The sequence below is a fragment of the Myotis davidii genome, unplaced genomic scaffold, assembly GCF_000327345.1.
Source record: "Myotis davidii unplaced genomic scaffold, ASM32734v1 scaffold1663, whole genome shotgun sequence".
NCBI classification, from domain to species: Eukaryota; Metazoa; Chordata; class Mammalia; order Chiroptera; family Vespertilionidae; genus Myotis; species Myotis davidii.
In genome coordinates this window covers 18,345-37,387 of record NW_006293910.1, presented here as the reverse complement: position 1 = coordinate 37,387, position 19,043 = coordinate 18,345, and the positions used below count along the sequence as shown (strand labels likewise).

The following is a 19,043-nucleotide window of genomic DNA, read 5'->3' as shown; positions in this document are numbered from 1 at the left end:
CAGGGGGCTTCTTCCTGCTTTCCCTTTCGCCTCCCTGCATTGTGCCTACATATGCAAATTAACCGCCATCTTTGTTGTTAGTTAACTGCCATCTGAGTTGGCAGTTAATTTGCATATAGCCCTGATTAGCCAATGAAAAGGGTAGCGTTGTATGCCAATTACCATTTTTCTCTTTTATTAGTGTAGATATGTAAATACATATACTAAAAATACTAAGTAAATATATTAAACAACTGCTTTATTAAGTAAAAATATATTACTTCAATGCCAAAGGATTTTTAGAGAAACATTGATAATGCTATACGATGTTGTTTTTGCAAATGTCTTTTCAATCCTAGTACTAGTAATGATAATGTAATATCCTACAAAACCATTGAGGTTACCTTTGTAAAGACTAACTCAGATCTTATGTCTCTCTCACTTAAAACTACTTGGTCATTTTCTATTGTACTTACCATAACATCTATTTCATCACCATGGTCTGCAAAGCCATATGATTGGCCTCTACCTATTTCTCACCATGTGTCCTAAACTCTTTCTCTCACCTACTATGCTTTAGTCACACTATCTTCCTTTCTGTTCCTGTTCCGTGAATGTGTCCGTCAAGCCCCTTTTAGAACCTTTGTATTAGCTCTTTCTCTGTCTTGAATTCTCTCATTCCTGAAGTTCTCTGGGTTGGTTCTTTCTGGTCATTCACATCTCTGCTTGCAGTGGTTCTCAACCTTCCTAATGCCGCGACCCTTTAATACAGTTCCTCATGTTGTGGTGACCCCCAACCATAAAATTATTTTCGTTGCTACTTCATAACTGTAATTTTGCTACTGTTATGAATTGTATTGTAAATGTCTGATATGCAGGATGTATTTTCATTGTTCGCGACCCACAGGCTGAGTACCGCTGGCTTAGAGCTTCTTTTTTGAGAGATGCCTTCCGTATCACCAAATTGCTGCTATTCAATTATTGCTTTAATTGTCAGTACAGCACTTATATTTGGTATTTTCTTATTTACCAAATTGTTGTGAGGGATTTATTCACACACACACACACACACACACACACACCCTTATTTATCTTATTCTAGGGCAGGGGTCCTCAAACTACGGCCCTCAGGCCACATGCAAATACAAATATTGTATTTGTTCCCGTTTTGTTTTTTTACTTCAAAATAAGATATGTGCAGTGTGCATAAGAATTTGTTCATAGTGTTTTTTTTAAACTATAGTCCGGCCCTCCAACGGTGTGAGGGACAGTGAACTGGCCCCCTGCTTAAAAGGTTTGAGGACCCCTGTTCTAGGGTCTAGAGTAATTTCTGACATATACTTATTGAATGAATTTTTCTTGGAATTTTTTCAAGCCAGTCTTTTTAAAAAATATATATATTTTATTGATTTTTTACAGAGAGGAAGGGAGAGAGATAGAGAGTTAGAAACATCGATGAGCTGCCTCCTGCACACCTCCTACTGGGGATGTGCCCGCAACCAAGGTACCTGCCCTTGACCGGAATCGAACCTGGGACCCTTGAGTCCACAGGCTGACGCTCTATCCACTGAGCCAAACTGGTCAGGGCTCACGCCAGTCTTTTATATTGAAAAAGCCATACAACAGTGTGACTATAATGTCATTTATTTAACTAGTCCCTTATTGGATATTTAGACTACTTTTAGACTTTATTTGTTTGTTTTTGCTATTTGAAGAAATGCTGTGAGAAATATCCTTGTAACTGATTGTTTTCATTAATTCAAAGTGGACTTACTGGATCAAAAACAAATGCACATTGAAAAAAATATTACCAATTTTCCCCTTCAAGAAATTTATACTACCTATATTCCTACCAACAGTATTACTGGTGTGACATATATGTTCTGCTACACCCTGGCAACACTGATTATTATGAAACTTAATAATTATTGATAATCTAATGAATAAAAATAGTTGTTTGACATTTTAAGAATTGCTATTGTACTTCTGACTTTTGGTTACAAGTAACAGAGAGTAAACTAAAACTGAATTTATTTAAAATATAAAGTTTTGTGTGTGTGGGGGGGTTGTTTTTTGTTAATCCTCCCCCAAGGATATTTTTGCTTGGATTTAGAGAGAGTGGAAGGGAGGGGGTGAGAGAGAGAGAGAGAAACATCAATGTGAGAGACATATGGATTGGTTGCCTCCCACAAGCACCACCATACTCACCCAACCAAGGCCGAGAATCAAACCTGCAACCCAGGTTCATGCCCTTGACTGGGAATCGAACCCATGACCCTCCCTTGCATGGCCTAATGCTCTAATCTGAGTCAAACTGGCCAGGGTAAAATATAATGTTTTTATTGGTCTTTGTAACTGAGAAATCCAAAGGTGGGTCAAGTTCAGGAAAACTGGATTTAAGAATTCACCAGGATGACGGGATGCTGGTATTTTTCCTCACTGGCTTCATTCTCACACAGGCTTCCCTATGTTATCCCAGTGATGCCTTTGTAGCCCCTCTAGAAAGAGAGAATGCTTCTTTCCCAGGTAGTTTTAGCAACGCTTCACTGGAATAAGTTGAGTCATGTGCCCATTTCTGTATCACTCTTGGTAGCCATATGATAAAATAAGCTTATTGATAGATCTGGTTCACATGCCCACCAAGGGGATCAGGTAATGGATTCAGCCCACCTGAATGAACCAGGTAGACCAAGTGTGGGAAAGGAGTAGTTCATGAAGGAAGAAGGAATAATGTATGCCAAACAGGAAAAGAATAGATACCCATTACATTCTATGAGCTGGTGCTGTTTTTCCTATATATATTGGAAATTTGCATCAGTTAATTGCCTGTTCTTATTTGCTCCTCTGCTTAATTAGATTGTTCATTAGTTTCTTATTGATTTCTAAAAGCTCATTTTAAAGAAAACTAGCCCTTTAACATATGTGCTATAAATATTTTTCACTTTGTTATTTTTCTTTTGATTTTGCCTAAAAATTTTGTCTAAAATTTTCATATGGGAATTTAAAATATCATACATATAATCAGGCCAATAAGTCTTCATTTGTTCAGCATTTATTATGCACCTAAAAAGCCAGCTACTGTATCAGGTGCTGAGGTTACAGAGATGAACAAAACATTGGACATTCCCTTGAAGGGCAAATGAACTATATAAAAAAATGTTATACATTTGCCTAATTATGTATGACTTCCCAGATGAAATTTGAGCTGCTTCCAGAAGAATGAGTTGAAATTCTCTGGTCAGATAGAAAGAGAGGCAGAGAATATACTCGAGCACAGTGGCATCTGTAAGTATGATTTCTATATCATCATAGCTGAAAAAATTTTAAGAATGACATGCCCTAACCAGTTTGGCTCGGTGGATAGAGCGTCAGACTGCGGACTGAAAAGTCCCAGGTTCGATTCCGATCAAGGGCATGTACCTTGGTTGCAGGCACATCCCCAGTAGGAGGTGCGCAAGAGGCAGCTGATCGATGTTTCTCTCTCATCGATGTTTCTAACTCTCTATCCCTCTCTCGTTCTCTCTGTAAAAAATCAATAAAATATATTTTAAAAAATGACAATATGTAGCTCAGGATGGAAAAAACAAAAAAGGCAAGAATACTTAAAGCCTGTTAGAAGGATTCCCAAGGCCTTGGTTATTATAATAAAAGATAAGATAACTTACATATGTTAGAAACTCGGTTGTGTTAAGAGTATTGAGATAACTGCCCGGCTGGTGTGGCTCAGTGGTTGAGCATCAACCCATAAACCAGGAGGTCCTGGGTTCCATTCCCTGTCAGGGCACATGCTCCAATTGCAGGCTGGATCCCCAGTAGGGGGCGTGCAGGAGGCAGCCGATTGATGATGTTTCTCTCTCATGGATGCTTCTATCTCTCTATCCCTCTCCCTTCCTTTCTCTAAAATCAATAAAAATATATATTTAAAATAAATAAAATAGTTTTGAGATAACTAAAAGTAACACTTAGAAGTCAAACAAATCAATCAACTGTATCCTGATTCAAGTTATATCTAGCACAAAGCTGCAGCTGGTTCTGTAAAAGGGATACTCTCTGATTAGCAAAGTGATCTTGATTTGACATTTCTATTCTTCAATGTACTCATCTATAATGTAAGGGAGTTGAGACAGTAGTCTTGTAAGATTCAGTCCATTACTGAGGACCTGATAAGGAATTAAGTACACAGTTATAGAAGAAAAAATGACATTAAGGATAGAATTTCACATTTAGCAATAAAACACATTGTAGTTTTGTGGAAAGAGAAGAGACACAAGTACTTATTTCCTCATCATGAAATTAGGTTCATAATGAATGCCTTACCTACCTCAGAGACTTGTGAAAATCAATTTAGAAATGGATGTGAAAACAATAGCAAATGCAAATCTATAGTACTATTAGCAGTTGCATAAGCAATAGTGAACTCTCAACATTATGTGTATATCCAAGTAGGATCCTACTACCATGAAGATCATGAGCATTTTCAAGATTTTTTTTTATATACAAGAGTTCAGTGTTAGAATTAATATTACTTTAATTGGATCTCTGATGTCTCCTTGCAAACCTTTTTTTTTTATTCTTAAAAATTATATTTTAATGGCATTGACCATGCCTCTAATCAATCTAAAATTGTTGTTCATTTATTTACTCAAATCAATCTAGCTCTACACTTAGACTTTTATATTCTCTAAGTCCTTTCAATACTTCATATAGTACCATTTACCCAATAAATATTTTAACCTAGTCATTTTTATTGCTCATTTTTGTGTATCTTATATGTGTCCCATGAAAATGACTTGATAAAATGTGTAAGGTTTTATAATATAGAAACATATTGAAAGATTAAAATACAGAAATGGAAAGAAAATAATAAAATGAAATCAAAACGTTAACCCTCATAAATACGGGGTGCCTCAAGAAAATGTATACACACTTTAACAGCAGATACTTCAATTTTGAAAATGAAATTTATTTTAATAAACACTGCCTTTATAATGATTCAAAGTGTGTGTATGTATTTCTTAAGGATTATAACCAGAATTTTTCAAACTACTTTCCAAGCAACACTAGTCCTTTTGCATGTTAACAGTTATGAAATAAAAAAGAAAGATAAGGTTTTAAGATAGATAGGTAGGTAGGTAGTTAGACAGACACAGGAGTGAACAAAATTAAATAATAAGATTACAATATTTCTCAGAGCCCTTAATAATGTTAATCTCCATGAGCATCTGTCAGGATTTTTGTTCCATATAATAAAATCACAGCATTGTCTCAAAGTTTTTTTGTGGCACTTAAAGCTAAGACAGATTTATCTCTATTACATTCAAAAAGAAGGAATTGAGTAATAAAATCCTAAATATCATTTCTTCAATAAATTCAATAGTGTTTTATGTGGATATGGTAATGTTACATATATAATGTTCTACTAATTTTATATTGAAAATAGTGCTTTAGCAAGCTACGTAGACTTTATAACAGTTTTAGAAATTGAATTAAAATAATAAAGTGTTAAAGAGATAGACATGCTATTTTTAATTTTTGCATTGTTACTTGCATTATTTTTTATCTGTTACAGTATCAATTTATAGCATATAAACTCACAAGGACAAAATAATAATAAATCTAGTAGCAGATCTAAACTTTCAATTAAACCTTTTCATATAGAAACACCTAAAAAGCATAGAGGTGACTGGGTCTAGATGCCTCCTGTTTGAGAGAAAAGGAAACTGGTAATTATGATAAAAATTGAAAAGGGTTGAAAACTAAATTTATATATTTCATTTAGAGTAGTTTTAGTTTTCACAAGAATTCTTGCCTTATTCAGTTTCTAAATACAAATGTGTGTACTCAAATTTTAAAAGGTTAACAAACTTACAACCTTATAAATGTATACATAGGTAAAGTGGTAGGTAGGTAGATGATAGATAGATAGATAGACAAATAGATAGGTCTATATGGATTCTATAAGAAAATAAGTTACTTGTGATGAATTCTCATTTCCCAAACAGACATTTTGAAGCATTTTTCTTTGGGATGATTTACTGGTTCTTGATTAGCAAAAGCAAAATAATAAGTAAAAACCAAATCATTTACATTTTGTTTTTTAAGTTCATTTTTAAATGCATTAGATAAGAAATGCAAAATTAGAAATTTATTTTAAGCAGTTATTAATGAAGGCCTATACAGACTGTAATACTCTGCAGCTATTATCTACAAAGTATTATTGTGTAAAACACTCCAATAAGAGAATTTGATGAGACTTCAGTAAAATAAAAGGCATAATTTTTACTTTATACCTTTTCCAGTAGTTGAGGAGAAGGCTGGAAAAGATTAGAGTAAGGACCATGTTCCTTTTCCAAGAATTTCTTGTGAGGTCTGGTGGAACAAACAATGTCAGATAAGGTCAATCCTTAAAGGACTGTGCAGACATGTTATTTCTATGAAAAGTCTGATAGCATATTCAAGACAGAAGAAAGCATTAACCATATTAAATGCTTTGAAAAATATAATATTAAGTTAAAGGAAACAGATATCTGCACACCTAAGAAAGAATAAAATATGTAGGCCATTTTAAATGTATTTAAATGTTTAGTATTTCTATTGCTAAATTATAACAGAACTCACATTATTCCACTATAGAAATTACTTTTTATTGAAAAAAGTAATTATATATTTGTTTTAAATATTATTAATATTTTATGTAACATTTAATGAAATTGCATTGCCTTTGTACAGCTGAATAAAAAGATTTGAAGGGTACCAGTGAGATTTAGCACAATAAAGTTTGATCTTTAGAACATTTAAAAACTACATTTAAACCAAAGTTTTTAAAAGTAAATTATTAAATTGTTTTATCTTTTAGGTCCTAATTAAGTTAAAGAAAAATGAACATAATTTACAGATAATTTTAACATTCAGAATAAAAATCCTTGCTAAGAGTTTATTACGGAAATCCTAAGAGATTCTAACTGCTGACAACATTGTTTTGTTTGGATTATTTCCCAAAGACCAAAAGAAAAAGCTTACAAGCTTTTTATAAATGAATATTTCTCTCTTGTGTAGCATTATTTGTTCCATTGAGACACTAATTTTCTACTACTTCTCTTGTTAAAATTAAGCCTTCAGGGGAACTGCATAATTAACTAGTAAAATTAAATTTTGAAATAAAGGATTTATACATTATACCTAGTATTTATTTATTGTTTTCTCTATAAACATTTATTTTTAGAGTATGCAACCTAAAATAAAATAATGTAGCAATTAGATATCATAGGAGTGGACTCCATATCCCATTAAACTAAAATTAGACAAAAACTTAAGTTAAGGCAGTTTGCTATTCGAAATCATGGGGACTCTATGCTAAAAATTCTTAATGATTAGGTATGCTAAGAAATTTGAGACAGTGATCTAATAAAAACATGTTTTGTTGAAAGAAAATTATATATTGTATCCTGAGAATTTTACTATGTGCTCCACTATAAGGATTAACATCATAATCAGTAGTGCCATGGTACTGATAGAAAAGGTTTCAGTCACCCTGGCTGGTTTTTATATATATTTTTTTTTTTTAACCCCACAAACAACAGAAAAGGTCTGAGTGGCCTTACCAAAATGCTTTCCAAGGAATCTGAACTGTCTGAATTATTTCCAACAGTCTTAAGTTTGCAGTTTAAGTTAGTAAAAAAGATACATGCTTCTTCTGTGTAACAGAATGGGACTAGCATTCCGACAAGGTTTCTATATAGGTGATATTGTCTCTCACACTCTGGGTGACAGGCTAAGACAAAGTTTTCGCTAACATGGTGAACTGCATCACTTTCTCATTGGATTTCCTATGATCAAGCTAACTCATTGTAGTTTTTAAGTAGGCAGGTAAATATCTTTTGGAGTATTTTTAGCAAGTGTAATGATTTATAATTAATATCAAAATTAAATTTGGTGCCATGACCTGTTTGGCTCATTGTTTAAAGCATTGGCCCAAGGACCAAAGGGTCTTGGGTTTGATTACCCGTTAAGGGTTGCAGGTTTGATCCCCAGCTCTGGTCAGGGGCATGATTTCAAATAGCAAATTGTCTCTTTCACCTCAATGTCTCTCTTTTTTTCTCCTCCTCCCTTCCACTCTCTCTAAAAATCAATGGAAAAAATATCCTCGAGGGAGGATTAAAAAAATTACAGTTGGTAAAAATATAATATAAAATCATTTATTTTTGCTCTATGATTAAAATAAATTAACATACTTTCAGGACAAAGATATATAGAATGTTTAATATGACTGCATTAAACAAAATGCTTCTTTTTATCTTTTTATAGCCAATTGGTGCTTTGAACCCAAAGAGAGCTGTGTTTTATGCAGAGCGTTATGAGACATGGGAAGATGATCAAAGCCCACCCTACCATTATAATACACATTATTCAACAGCAACATCTACCTTATCCTGGCTTGTTCGAATTGTGAGTATCTTCATTACATTACAACTTGCCTCTAATTCCTCAAAGGTTTTTATGTAAGTAAATTGAATAAAAATCAAATATATTAGTTATTTGTTTTAAACAAAGATTAGAGACCAGTGAAATGAGGAATCCCAGACTCTAGCAAAACCTGAAGCCCTTTTTTTTTTTTTTAATGAGGTGTCTCATTTGCAAAATTGGGTTAAAAAGATGCATAATTATGAACCAGTTATAAAGGGATCAAACTTCTGGAGTGCATCTTTAAAACACACTGTTTCCTTTCTCACTGATTGTCACAAACTGACACTCTTCCTTCTTGGGCAACTTTTAAAAACAGTTTTTAAATCTTTTGAAGACTTTGTTTTGTTTTTACTTTCTCTTTCTTTTAAGATTTAAATATATTCAAGTCTCTTTTATGTAATTAATTGATTGTCTCCTTCAAGCCCCCTCTACAAGACCATAAACACCATTTCCAAAAATGGATTCCTCATCTCCCTGACAAACCTGATGTGGTTCCTGCTGTATTTTTTATCTAAATAAATGGCACCCAGTTATCCAATTTAGATATTTTCCCCTGTTTTAGCATTCCCTTATATCTAATCAGGTATCACAACAGATAGGATCTACCAACTAAATATCCCTGCAATCTATCTTCTTTATTAACTCTGGCATTTCCTTAGTGCAGGTTCCCATTATTTTTCATCTAGATTATTGCAAAAACTCTTAACCAATCTCTTTGTCTTTAGTATTGCCTTCTTCAGTCTAGTCTAGGTAAGAGCAGTTATTGGAATCAGATGATCTGATTTTTATTTTATTTTTTTTTACCATAAGTAACTGAGGAGTATTCTAATCAAATCTCTAAATCAATGCAATCAATAGTTTTTTTCTCCTTACCAAAATGTACTTCAGACCACTTTGTTGCATGAAGCTGATTTGCTATAGAAACACATGCTAAAGTAGTATACTTGAAAACATGCATATTTGGCAATGCATCTCCTATTTTCAAAGATTTTTTTTGGCCTTCAGCCTAAATGACAGCTTTAATTTGGTGGTCTTCCTCAAGCATTCTCTACATATTGAGGAGAAATTGAGCTTACTACAAATACATGATATAACTATGTTTTTAGTAACTTGTAAGTCACTGATAAGTGATATACCACAAACAATTTCTGTTAAAAAAAGTTTGTTGGAATTATGAATCTATTTAATTGAACACAAGTTTTTTACTTTTCATAATCCTAAACCAGCATAAGAAGTTTAAGAAGTTTAGATTAACTAGTTTATAAGAAAACAAACCCAAATCTTATTTTAAAAAATAAACTCTGTAATTATAAACTAAAGGAAAACACAACACTCTTTTTATAGATCAAAGTTGGTTGTCTAAATTGTTAAAAAAAAAATTCAGCTTAATTATGTGAACTTGTGTTTTTTTTACATGAATATTTCAGAGCTAGCAGTTTCTTAAGAAATATTTTTTTTTTACTCTAGCACTTCTTAAGTATAAGAAGTTCTATTTCTTTATTTTCTGGGGAATATTAGATTTATGTAAATGCCTCTTACCACTATAAGTCAATCAGAACAGAACACCTTTAGCTTATGGGTTATAATAATTTATTAATAATCTCCACACATAGGAAAATACTTCACACACACAGAAGAAGTAAAGGCTTTTTTGAATTACAGACACAAATATATAGAGATAAATTATGGTTCCTATACTGCACTTTCAGCCACATGTTAAAACTAAACACAGAAGCACAAAAATTTGCCAGTCAAGATCTTCAAGAGCTGGTGTCCTTTATAGTGGACATAAATATATTCTTATTTAATGTAGGCTCTCAAATAGGCAAACAAGAAAACAAAATGACTAATAAATTAAATCCTCTGACCACCAGGTGGTCAGGCCATAAAACCAAACGCAAACATTACTGCCATTAGTGGGAAATGACTTATTAAATGTGTATGTTGTAAATGTTATAACAAAATATCAGCAAAGGATGTTAAAAAAAAATAGAGAAAAAGCTAAAGTTCTGTTTGCTGTTTAGGATTCACTCTGGAAGCCAAGGAAAAACATAGTTGGGCTTAAGGAGCCCAAGAGATATTCTAAGCTGCACAGTCTATTTGACTTCATCGAGGTAGTGCATGTGTAACTTGAAGAGGGACTTCCAAAACTGTTAGAGAAGGAAATTTTTAGAAAGCATGAAAACCAGAGATACTCAACCTGAGAGGCTTTTTCATATCACCTCCTGTCCCTTCAAGGACATTTATTGCTATACTGAACCACTTGCCATGGGGGTAGTAAGACACTGCTCTCAGGTATTTTGGGGATTAAAAAAAAAGTCAGGAACCATTTGTGAAAAAACATTATCAAGGAGGGTGTTCTGAGAAATAAATAAGAATATATATTAATATGTATATTAAATATTAAAATACCCCATATATGATAGTACTTTGAAATACATAAAGCGAAATTCAGTGTTTTTGTGTAATCAAATTAGTATGAAGTCAGATTTATAAGCCTTGTGTGAATCCATAAAGGTACTTATTATCAACAGCTTGATTTCAGTTTATACTCTTTTATTCCTGATAAACTAAACACGTTCTCAAATAAAAAATCATAATTTAACCTAATGGAGTACAAATTTGAATTCGTGCAAGGGTATGGCAGAAATGCTATACACATGTATATTCTATACATGCCCTTTTAGTACTACCCATAGTTGTGCTAAAGAGAGAAACATAATGCAAACCACTATGTAATTTAAAATTTCTAGTAGCCACATTTAAGAGTAAAAAGAAACAGGTTAAATTAATTTTAATAGATATATTTATTAGCCCAATATATCCAAAGTGTTAAAATGTCATAATTTCAATATTTAACCAATAAAAAATTATTAATGAGATATTTTACTTCTTTTGTGAAGTCCTTGAAATCCATAATTTATTTCATATTCATAGTTCAGTTCTAAATAGCTGTATTTCAAGTACTCAGTAGTTACATGTGGCTGGTGGCTACAGTAGTGGACAGTAAAGATCTATAGGATTGCTTTTATGGGGACTCATTTAGCCAACACAACCTGTGTTGTGCTGTTATAAATAGAAGTATCATGGTCTAAACTTACCAAGTCTTTAACCTAATGGCCCAAGGAATTGTGATTTCCTCACTCCAATCTTAATAGTTTATGAAGTAGAAAATTCATTAAAATTCATGTTACTAAAAATTTGTCCTTAAAAACAAAATACCAGTTAAAGTATCTGCAATACCTTTACCTTTCAATCATTTTAGGCCCAAAGTAATTAAAGTCATTGTTAGTTTCAGTCAGCATATTTAGTATGAAAATGATAATAATTTAAAATCCTAATTAACTTCATAACACATTACTTTAAATTAAAAATATTATAGACGAACTATCAGAGAAGTCACTTGTCTAAATTCATGACTCTGGAAGACTCCTTTTCTTGCATCATTGGGAAAATGATGAATAAACTATTTTCGCAGAGTTTGGAGTGTCTTGATATTCAGTAGTAAAAAAGGACACATTTTACTTAGAATGTTTTCACTTTATATCTTACCGTGAACATATAGTGTATATAGAAATTATTAAATTTTATTCTCTGACCTTAATAATCAATGTACCTTCTGAATTCAATATATTCAATCAGTCTGTTCAAAACTCATTTGTCAAACATTTAATCATAATTTTTAGGAAATTACATAGATTTTGCAATGAGAGTTAACTTATAAATCAATTGTTTAAAATTTGGGATTTCCTTTATAAATTGTAAGTTGCTTTGAAAACTTACCCAAGAGTCTGTTTAAACCATAATATATTTTTTAATAAATATGTTTTTATTGATTTTAGAGAGAGAAGGAGAGAGAGATAGAAACATCGATGAGAAAGAAACATCAACATCCATCAGCTGTCTCCTGCACTCCCCCTACTAGGATCCAACCTACAACCCGGGCATGTGCCTGACAGGGAATCAAACCTTGACCTCCGGATTCATGAGTCAATGTGCAACCACTGCGTCACACCAGATGAGCATAAATCATATTATATTTTTAAAAATATATATTTTTAGTGAAAAACATAATAGAAACACTTTTGCAAATGCTGTAATTAAAAACAAAAGATAATGCTACTGAGTTAAATACTGTTACGTTTACCTTGAATACTGATGCTAAGTACATTGCATGTTTACTTAGAAAAAGATGAGGAATTCTTAATCAAGAGCATGGTGTACAGGTTTACTAATAGGACTTAGAGATTCTGAGATACTTCTGGGTTCTTTCCAAAGTGATGTGAGAAAATAAACTTCCGAAGTTAAATAAAGCAGAGTGGAAATAATGGTTCCTCCATTTCCCAGAATGTGATCTTGAACTTTCTCAAACATAAAACAAGAATAATTATTCCTACTCTTAAGGATAATAGGATTGAATTAACTGAGATACTATAGTGCCAAGCACAGAAAGGTGCTCAGTAACTCTTAGTTCCCTTCCTTTTAGTATTTATTATGTTTCGTACCAATTCAAAATATACATCTTTTTGCCCTAACCAGTTTGTCTCAGTGGATAGAGAATCAGCCTCCGGACTGAAGGGTCCCAGGTTCAATTCAGATCAAGGGCACATACCTTGGTTGCAGGCTCCATCCCCCAGAGTGATCAGGGCATGTGTGGGAGGCAACCAATCAATGCATCTCTCTCACATTGATGTTTCTTTCTCTCTGTCTCTTCTCCTCCCTTCCACTCTCTCTAAAAGTCAATGGAGAAATATCCTGGGGTGAGGAATAAAAAATATAGATATAGATATATACATATTTTCTTTGATATAGTTATATCCCAAACTCTACCTATTACCCATAAATGGGCTTTGTTTAAAATAAAATGAAGTGAAGGAAAGAAGAAAAGAACAAGGAGAGAGGGACTTAAGAAAAGATTCTTATGAGATGAGTGAGCAAAAATCTAAGTGAAACGAATAAACAAGTTGGCTAAAGAGAAGAAGAGCAGGGAACAGAGTAATATTGCTCAGGATGGAATTATGGTCTGTAACCATTGAAAGGCAGGAAAGTTGTTAGTGCCTTTGCAGGGGACTAAAGGTTATGATAGAATTTAGTAGGACAGGTACTTACCAGTGCAAAAAAGGTTAATTTTATTTTGCAACACTGAAAAGGGTTTAGAAGATATGAAATGACCTTGGGGTAAATGTAATTAGGAGAAGGAAGTCTGCCATCAGCCATTGATATCACAGGATTATCCTAAAGTTTTTAAAGCCCAACATGTGCCAATATTTTAATATCTGAAATTTCCATTCAATATTCATTCATTTGTACATTTGATTTCTTAAGCCAAAAGCTTTTTTAGTGTAATAACAAAATATCTAGAAAATAGTTCAATCAGCATATGTTAGGCAAAGAAGCAAAAAGTTCCTTAAGCTTAATATAGCATTTGATCCTCTACCTTAGTTAAGCACGAGTCAAATAAAAAAGAAAAGCCTTACACTGTGCTAGGAAGGTAATAGGGAAACACATGGAAAAAGGTTCTCTGTGGCAATCAGAGCTTGAGAAATCAATACTCACTCTTAAACAAATAGGTTATCAATTTCTATTAGTGTACACTCTACCAATGTAGCAGCTGGAGGCCTTCAGGAATAATGAGAATTATATGTCATGTAGTCTGTGACCCTAAAACAGCTGTTAATCAAATCTTAAAAGCTACTTAAAACAATGAAACAGAATTCTTTAGTGTTCTCTGCTTTTAGGAGCCACTAGATCCATAAACTTCAAAACCAAAAATAAAAATAATTCTTCAATTTCTGATTTCTTTTCACTATTCCCATATGTGCTATTCTTGGCAGGTCTTTGTTAAGGGTTAAAAACCAGGAAGGATCATTTAGGTTGTGGTAGAGATCAGCTTTTAATGGTTGATGATAAGAAGTAAGGCTTTACATGTATAAATGGGACTTTGCTCACAACTATTTACTAGGTTATGTCAGTGGTTGAGTGTTGACCCAGGAACCCAGCAATTACTAGTACTAGTTAGATTCCAGATCAGTGCATATGCCTGAGTTACAGGATTGTCACCCCCCGCCCCCCCCCAAATAGGGGGCATGCAGGAGGCAGCCGATCAATGATTCTCTCTCATCATTGATATTTTTATCTCTCCCTCTCCCTTTCTCTCTGAAATCAATAAAAATATATTTTAAAAATATCACTGAAATAAGACCCCTCTAGACTAATCTCTATCTACTATCTAAAGTGGAAAAAATAAAAATCAGCATCCTAGAATAATGAAGTAGATTCTGAACATTCAACTTTTTGGTCAAACTAGTGGTTAAGAACTAACAAGGATAACTATATCTTATTCTTACCCAGCCATTCCCCATCTTCCAACACTATCTTTGTTTAGGTGTGCTCAACAAACATGTATTCGACACTAACTATGAGCCAAGTTTGTGCTGGGAACTAAGGATTCAAAGATGAGTAAGACCTAAGGAACTAAAAATCTGAATCTGGAAGAGTTGTCTAAGGAATAGGCATTCTGGGGCTGAGCCCAGCAGTGAATACTTGACACAGTACATAAAGCTGGTAGTCATTTTATAACTCTGTGTCAGGTAAGATATGCCAAGCTTTCTCAATATTATTTAATCTTATTTAATTACCCCTAAGGTATTGTCATTCCAAGTTAATACTGATGAAGGAACAAAGATGCTTAATACAACTACTTGAGATTAAGTAACTTGTCTAAGAGAGGTAAATGGTTCCACCAGATTCAAACTTAGATTTGTCACATTTTATTCAATTTACTATTGCTATGTATAGAATTTTAATATTCTCACTTTAATTTAATTTAGCGATAAGATACACTGCATTAACTACCTTGTATTTAATAGTGAGTTAAAACTCTAAAAAGCAAATTAATTAGTGAAAGAAATCTCATAATTTTTTCCTAAGTTAATGTTGGTGATATCTATTTGTCTCTCATATCACTTGAAATCTTAAACAGTAATATGGAATTCCAGGATGTATATCTGATTTTCACCCCCTTTACCTATACATTGTTACATCTATCATTCTACATCTTTTCTCTTTCATGATGTTTTTCTGTCATTCAACAGTGAACATGAAATATTGGTGATACATTACAAATTTATAAAGTTGATGACATCTAACCACACTAAATTATAGGAAGGTACTGAAGAAGATAAATATTTGTAGCTGTTGCCAGACAGCTGGACTTTATGGCTAATAGCAAAAATGGGACTTGAAAGGGGCAAAATAATGTTTTATGGATATAGAAGAATGAAGAGATTACTAGTATATATTAAAGAAAAACCCTAAATATTTAGAAAAGATTTCTTAGCATTATTGAACCTAGAAGTGACATCATTCATCCTAGACTTCAGTGAAAAATTGAACATGAAAAAGAAAATATATATTTATCTTTGTTATAGATAGCTAAGAAATCCTTAGTAAGAATGGAAGTTATTTAATCCCTTTAAATTTGTAAGCAAATTTAATGACATCAGCAATAATGCCTCTCCCAACACAACTACAGAAAAATCATTAATATTAAATACATTAGGACCTTATGGTAAAGTTATTTCTTGGTTTCCAACTCTGTGAACATGTTTTGCGTGACAGACATTGTCATTGTAGACATGTCACAGAAAGCTAGGACAAATTAAGTAGTTCATAGTTTTTCCTAAGAGCTCTGAAAAGATATGGGAGGACTTCAAGCAGGGAGTTGGTATTTTAAAATGATCATCAGACCATAATGTGGTAGGAGTATATGAGTTGACTTTGATGGGTAATCCAAGATGGATGTTCCCTACCTAATTCCATATTGCCATGAACAAGTGTCAGGATGATTTTCTTGCAATGTTACTACGTATGACCTTAGCTGTGAGGAAGAAAATCTTAGTTGTAAATGCCAGTAGTGCAAAATCACTTATAAAATCACATAGCACTATAACTTCATCAGTTTATAGATCAGGAGGCTGAAGCCCAAAAGGCAAAATGACCTACCAAGGTTGCAGAATGACATTGACTGACCTAGTCAAGCCCAGACCAGCACCTGCTGATTCCTTGGAGTGGTCATCTTTCCAGGACCCTACACTATTTCCACCTCAAGAGGGGTTTCAAAAAAAGTTATATTTTGCCCTGGTTGGTGTGGCTCAATGTGTTGGAACATCGGCCTGCAAGCTGAAGAGTCTCCAGTTTGATTCCTGGTCAAAGGCACATAACTGGTTGCAATTTGATTCCTGGCCACGCGGGGGAGCATGTGCTGGAGGCAACCAATCAATGTTTCTCTTCTCTTTACTCCTTTACTTCCACTCTCTTTAGAAAACCAATGAAAAAATATCCTCAGGTGAGAAATAACAGAAAAAAAGAAAAAGAAAAGAGAGTCATATTTTACAAAGGACTGAGGGTCAAATTTTGTCTTTTGTCTTTTTTGTTTTCTTTTTGCTTAGGAACCTTTCACAACCTTCTTCCTTAATGCAAATGATGGAAAATTTGACCATCCAAATCGAACCTTCTCATCAGTTGCAAGGTCTTGGAGAACTAGCCAGAGAGATACTTCTGATGTAAAGGTAGGCTCTTATATATGTTGATGTTAATTTAAGTTATACGTATGTTGAGCCCTGTCCGGTGGCTCAGTTGGTTGGAGTGTCATCCAGTACACCAAAAGTTTGTTGTTGGTTGGATTCCTGGTAAGGGCACATACCTAGATTGTGGGTTCCATCCCTGGTCCAGGAGTGTACAAGAGGCAACCAGTGGATGTTTTTCTCTCACATCAATGTTTCTCTTTCTCTCTCCCTTTCCCTCCCCACTTTCCTCTTTTCCTCTCTCTCTCTCAAATCAATAAACATATACTCAGGTAAGGATAAAAAGTATGTTGAAATTCTAATTTTTAAATTTAAGTGGGAATATAAGGCATTGTATACTGCAGCTTTGTTTCATAATGTTTTTAAATTATGTAGTACATCTATCCTAATAGGAAATAATTTTGAGATTCATAGAAAATGATTCAGGATTCTTTTATATTATATTATTCAGTTAAGGTACTTTCATTATTTCAAAAAATTCCTACTAATTTAGATAGAATAATCTGGAGGTGGAAAGAAAAGCTCATAAATTGACTTTCCTGCTGTTAACTCAATTTTTGGCCCATTCCATAAAACACAACAGGAATTGGATTTGTCCTTAATGTGTCATATTGTTATAGCTTGCCCTGTGTTGGGTTTATGTAGCCTGGGGCAATTAATAAAGCATTAATGACAAGACCCATTTAAAATGTAGGCTCTTCTGTACAGCCTTAGCTTTTACTCGACTGTGCCTGGGGACACTTGCAACAATACATATTAGATTAAACCAACACACACAAGATATCTAGGAATAGCCAGAGAGAAGAGCAATTTTACAGTTCATACTGCTTCACTATTGTTAAATATAAAGATTTGTTACTCATTATATGGACTTTTGTTTAAAAAATGGTTGTATTCAAAAAAATAAAATACATTTGTTCTCTCATTTTTCTCACCTTCCCCTCCGCCCCCTGACAATAAGATTAAATGACCAGGTTATTGCATTGATATATGTGTTTCTTATTTTAAGACCTTTTACTTAAAGGCAGATTTTTCCCCATTACTGTCATCATATGTGATATAAAAATGTTATAATATCATTCCATTTTGGGTCTTAATCCAACAAAAGCAGTGAATTAAAGTCAAAATTATAATTTTCTTATTTATGCTTATCTACTGAAAACATTTTTAAAAGGCAGTTATAGTGTTGCTGAACTATAAGAAAAGTGTATGGATACAACTTTTGTTCAGTTGTATTTGAAAGCAAAAAACAGAGGATCCCAGGAGTATGTAGCATATGTATGTGTTTTATTTGTTGCCATTAAGTTTGCATAAGTGAATATTAATTTACTAGAGGCCCGGTGCACAAAAATTTGTGCACTCGGGGGGGAAGGGCAGTCCCTCAGCCCGGCCTGTGCACTCTCGCAGTCTGGGACCCCTCGGGAGGTAATGACCTGCTGGCTTAGGCCTGCTCCCAGGTGGCAGAGGGCAGGCCCAATCCCTAGGTGCAGCCCCTGGTCAGGCTCAGAGCAGGGCTGTTCGGGGAGTTGGGGCGCCACCCCCTGTCATGCACAGAGCAGAGCGGATCCGGAGGTTGCGATGCCACCCCACGTCATGCTCAGGGTAGGGCCGACTGGGGGGTTGGGGCACCGCCCCCTGTCACACTCAAGGCAGGGTTGATGGGGAGGTTGCGGTGACACCCCCCGTCATGCACAGAGCAGTGCCATTCAGAGGGTTGGGGAGCTGCTCCCTGTTACTCACAGAGCAGGGCCCATCAGGGGGTTTGGGGAGCTGCCCTCTGTTACAGAGCAGGGCCCATCAGGGGGGTTGGGGCTCCGTACTCTGTCATGCAAAGAGCAGGGTCGATCAGGGGGTCGGGGAGCTCTCCCCTGTCATGCACAGAGCAGGGCCAATAGGGGAGTTGGGGCACTGCCTCCAGTCACCCACAGTGCAGGGCCAATCAGGGAGTTGGGGTGCCGCACCACTGTCACACTCAGGGCAGGGCCAATGGGGAGGTTATGGCTCTACCCCATCACC

General features: G+C 34.4%; 1 protein-coding gene across 1 annotated transcript in view; it reads left to right on the top strand.

Moving 5' to 3' along the window:
• Positions 1 to 17,012, top strand: part of LOC102752968 (neurobeachin-like) — a gene marked incomplete at its 3' end in the record, with an annotated part of 248,705 nt that extends 231,693 nt beyond the window's left edge. The window contains exons 8-9 of the mRNA XM_006767789.1: positions 8,284 to 8,424; positions 16,893 to 17,012. Coding sequence (XP_006767852.1) covers positions 8,284 to 8,424; positions 16,893 to 17,012 — 261 coding nt within the window. The remainder of the gene's footprint in view (positions 1 to 8,283; positions 8,425 to 16,892) is intronic.
• Between the last annotated feature and the right edge of the window lie 2,031 nt (positions 17,013 to 19,043).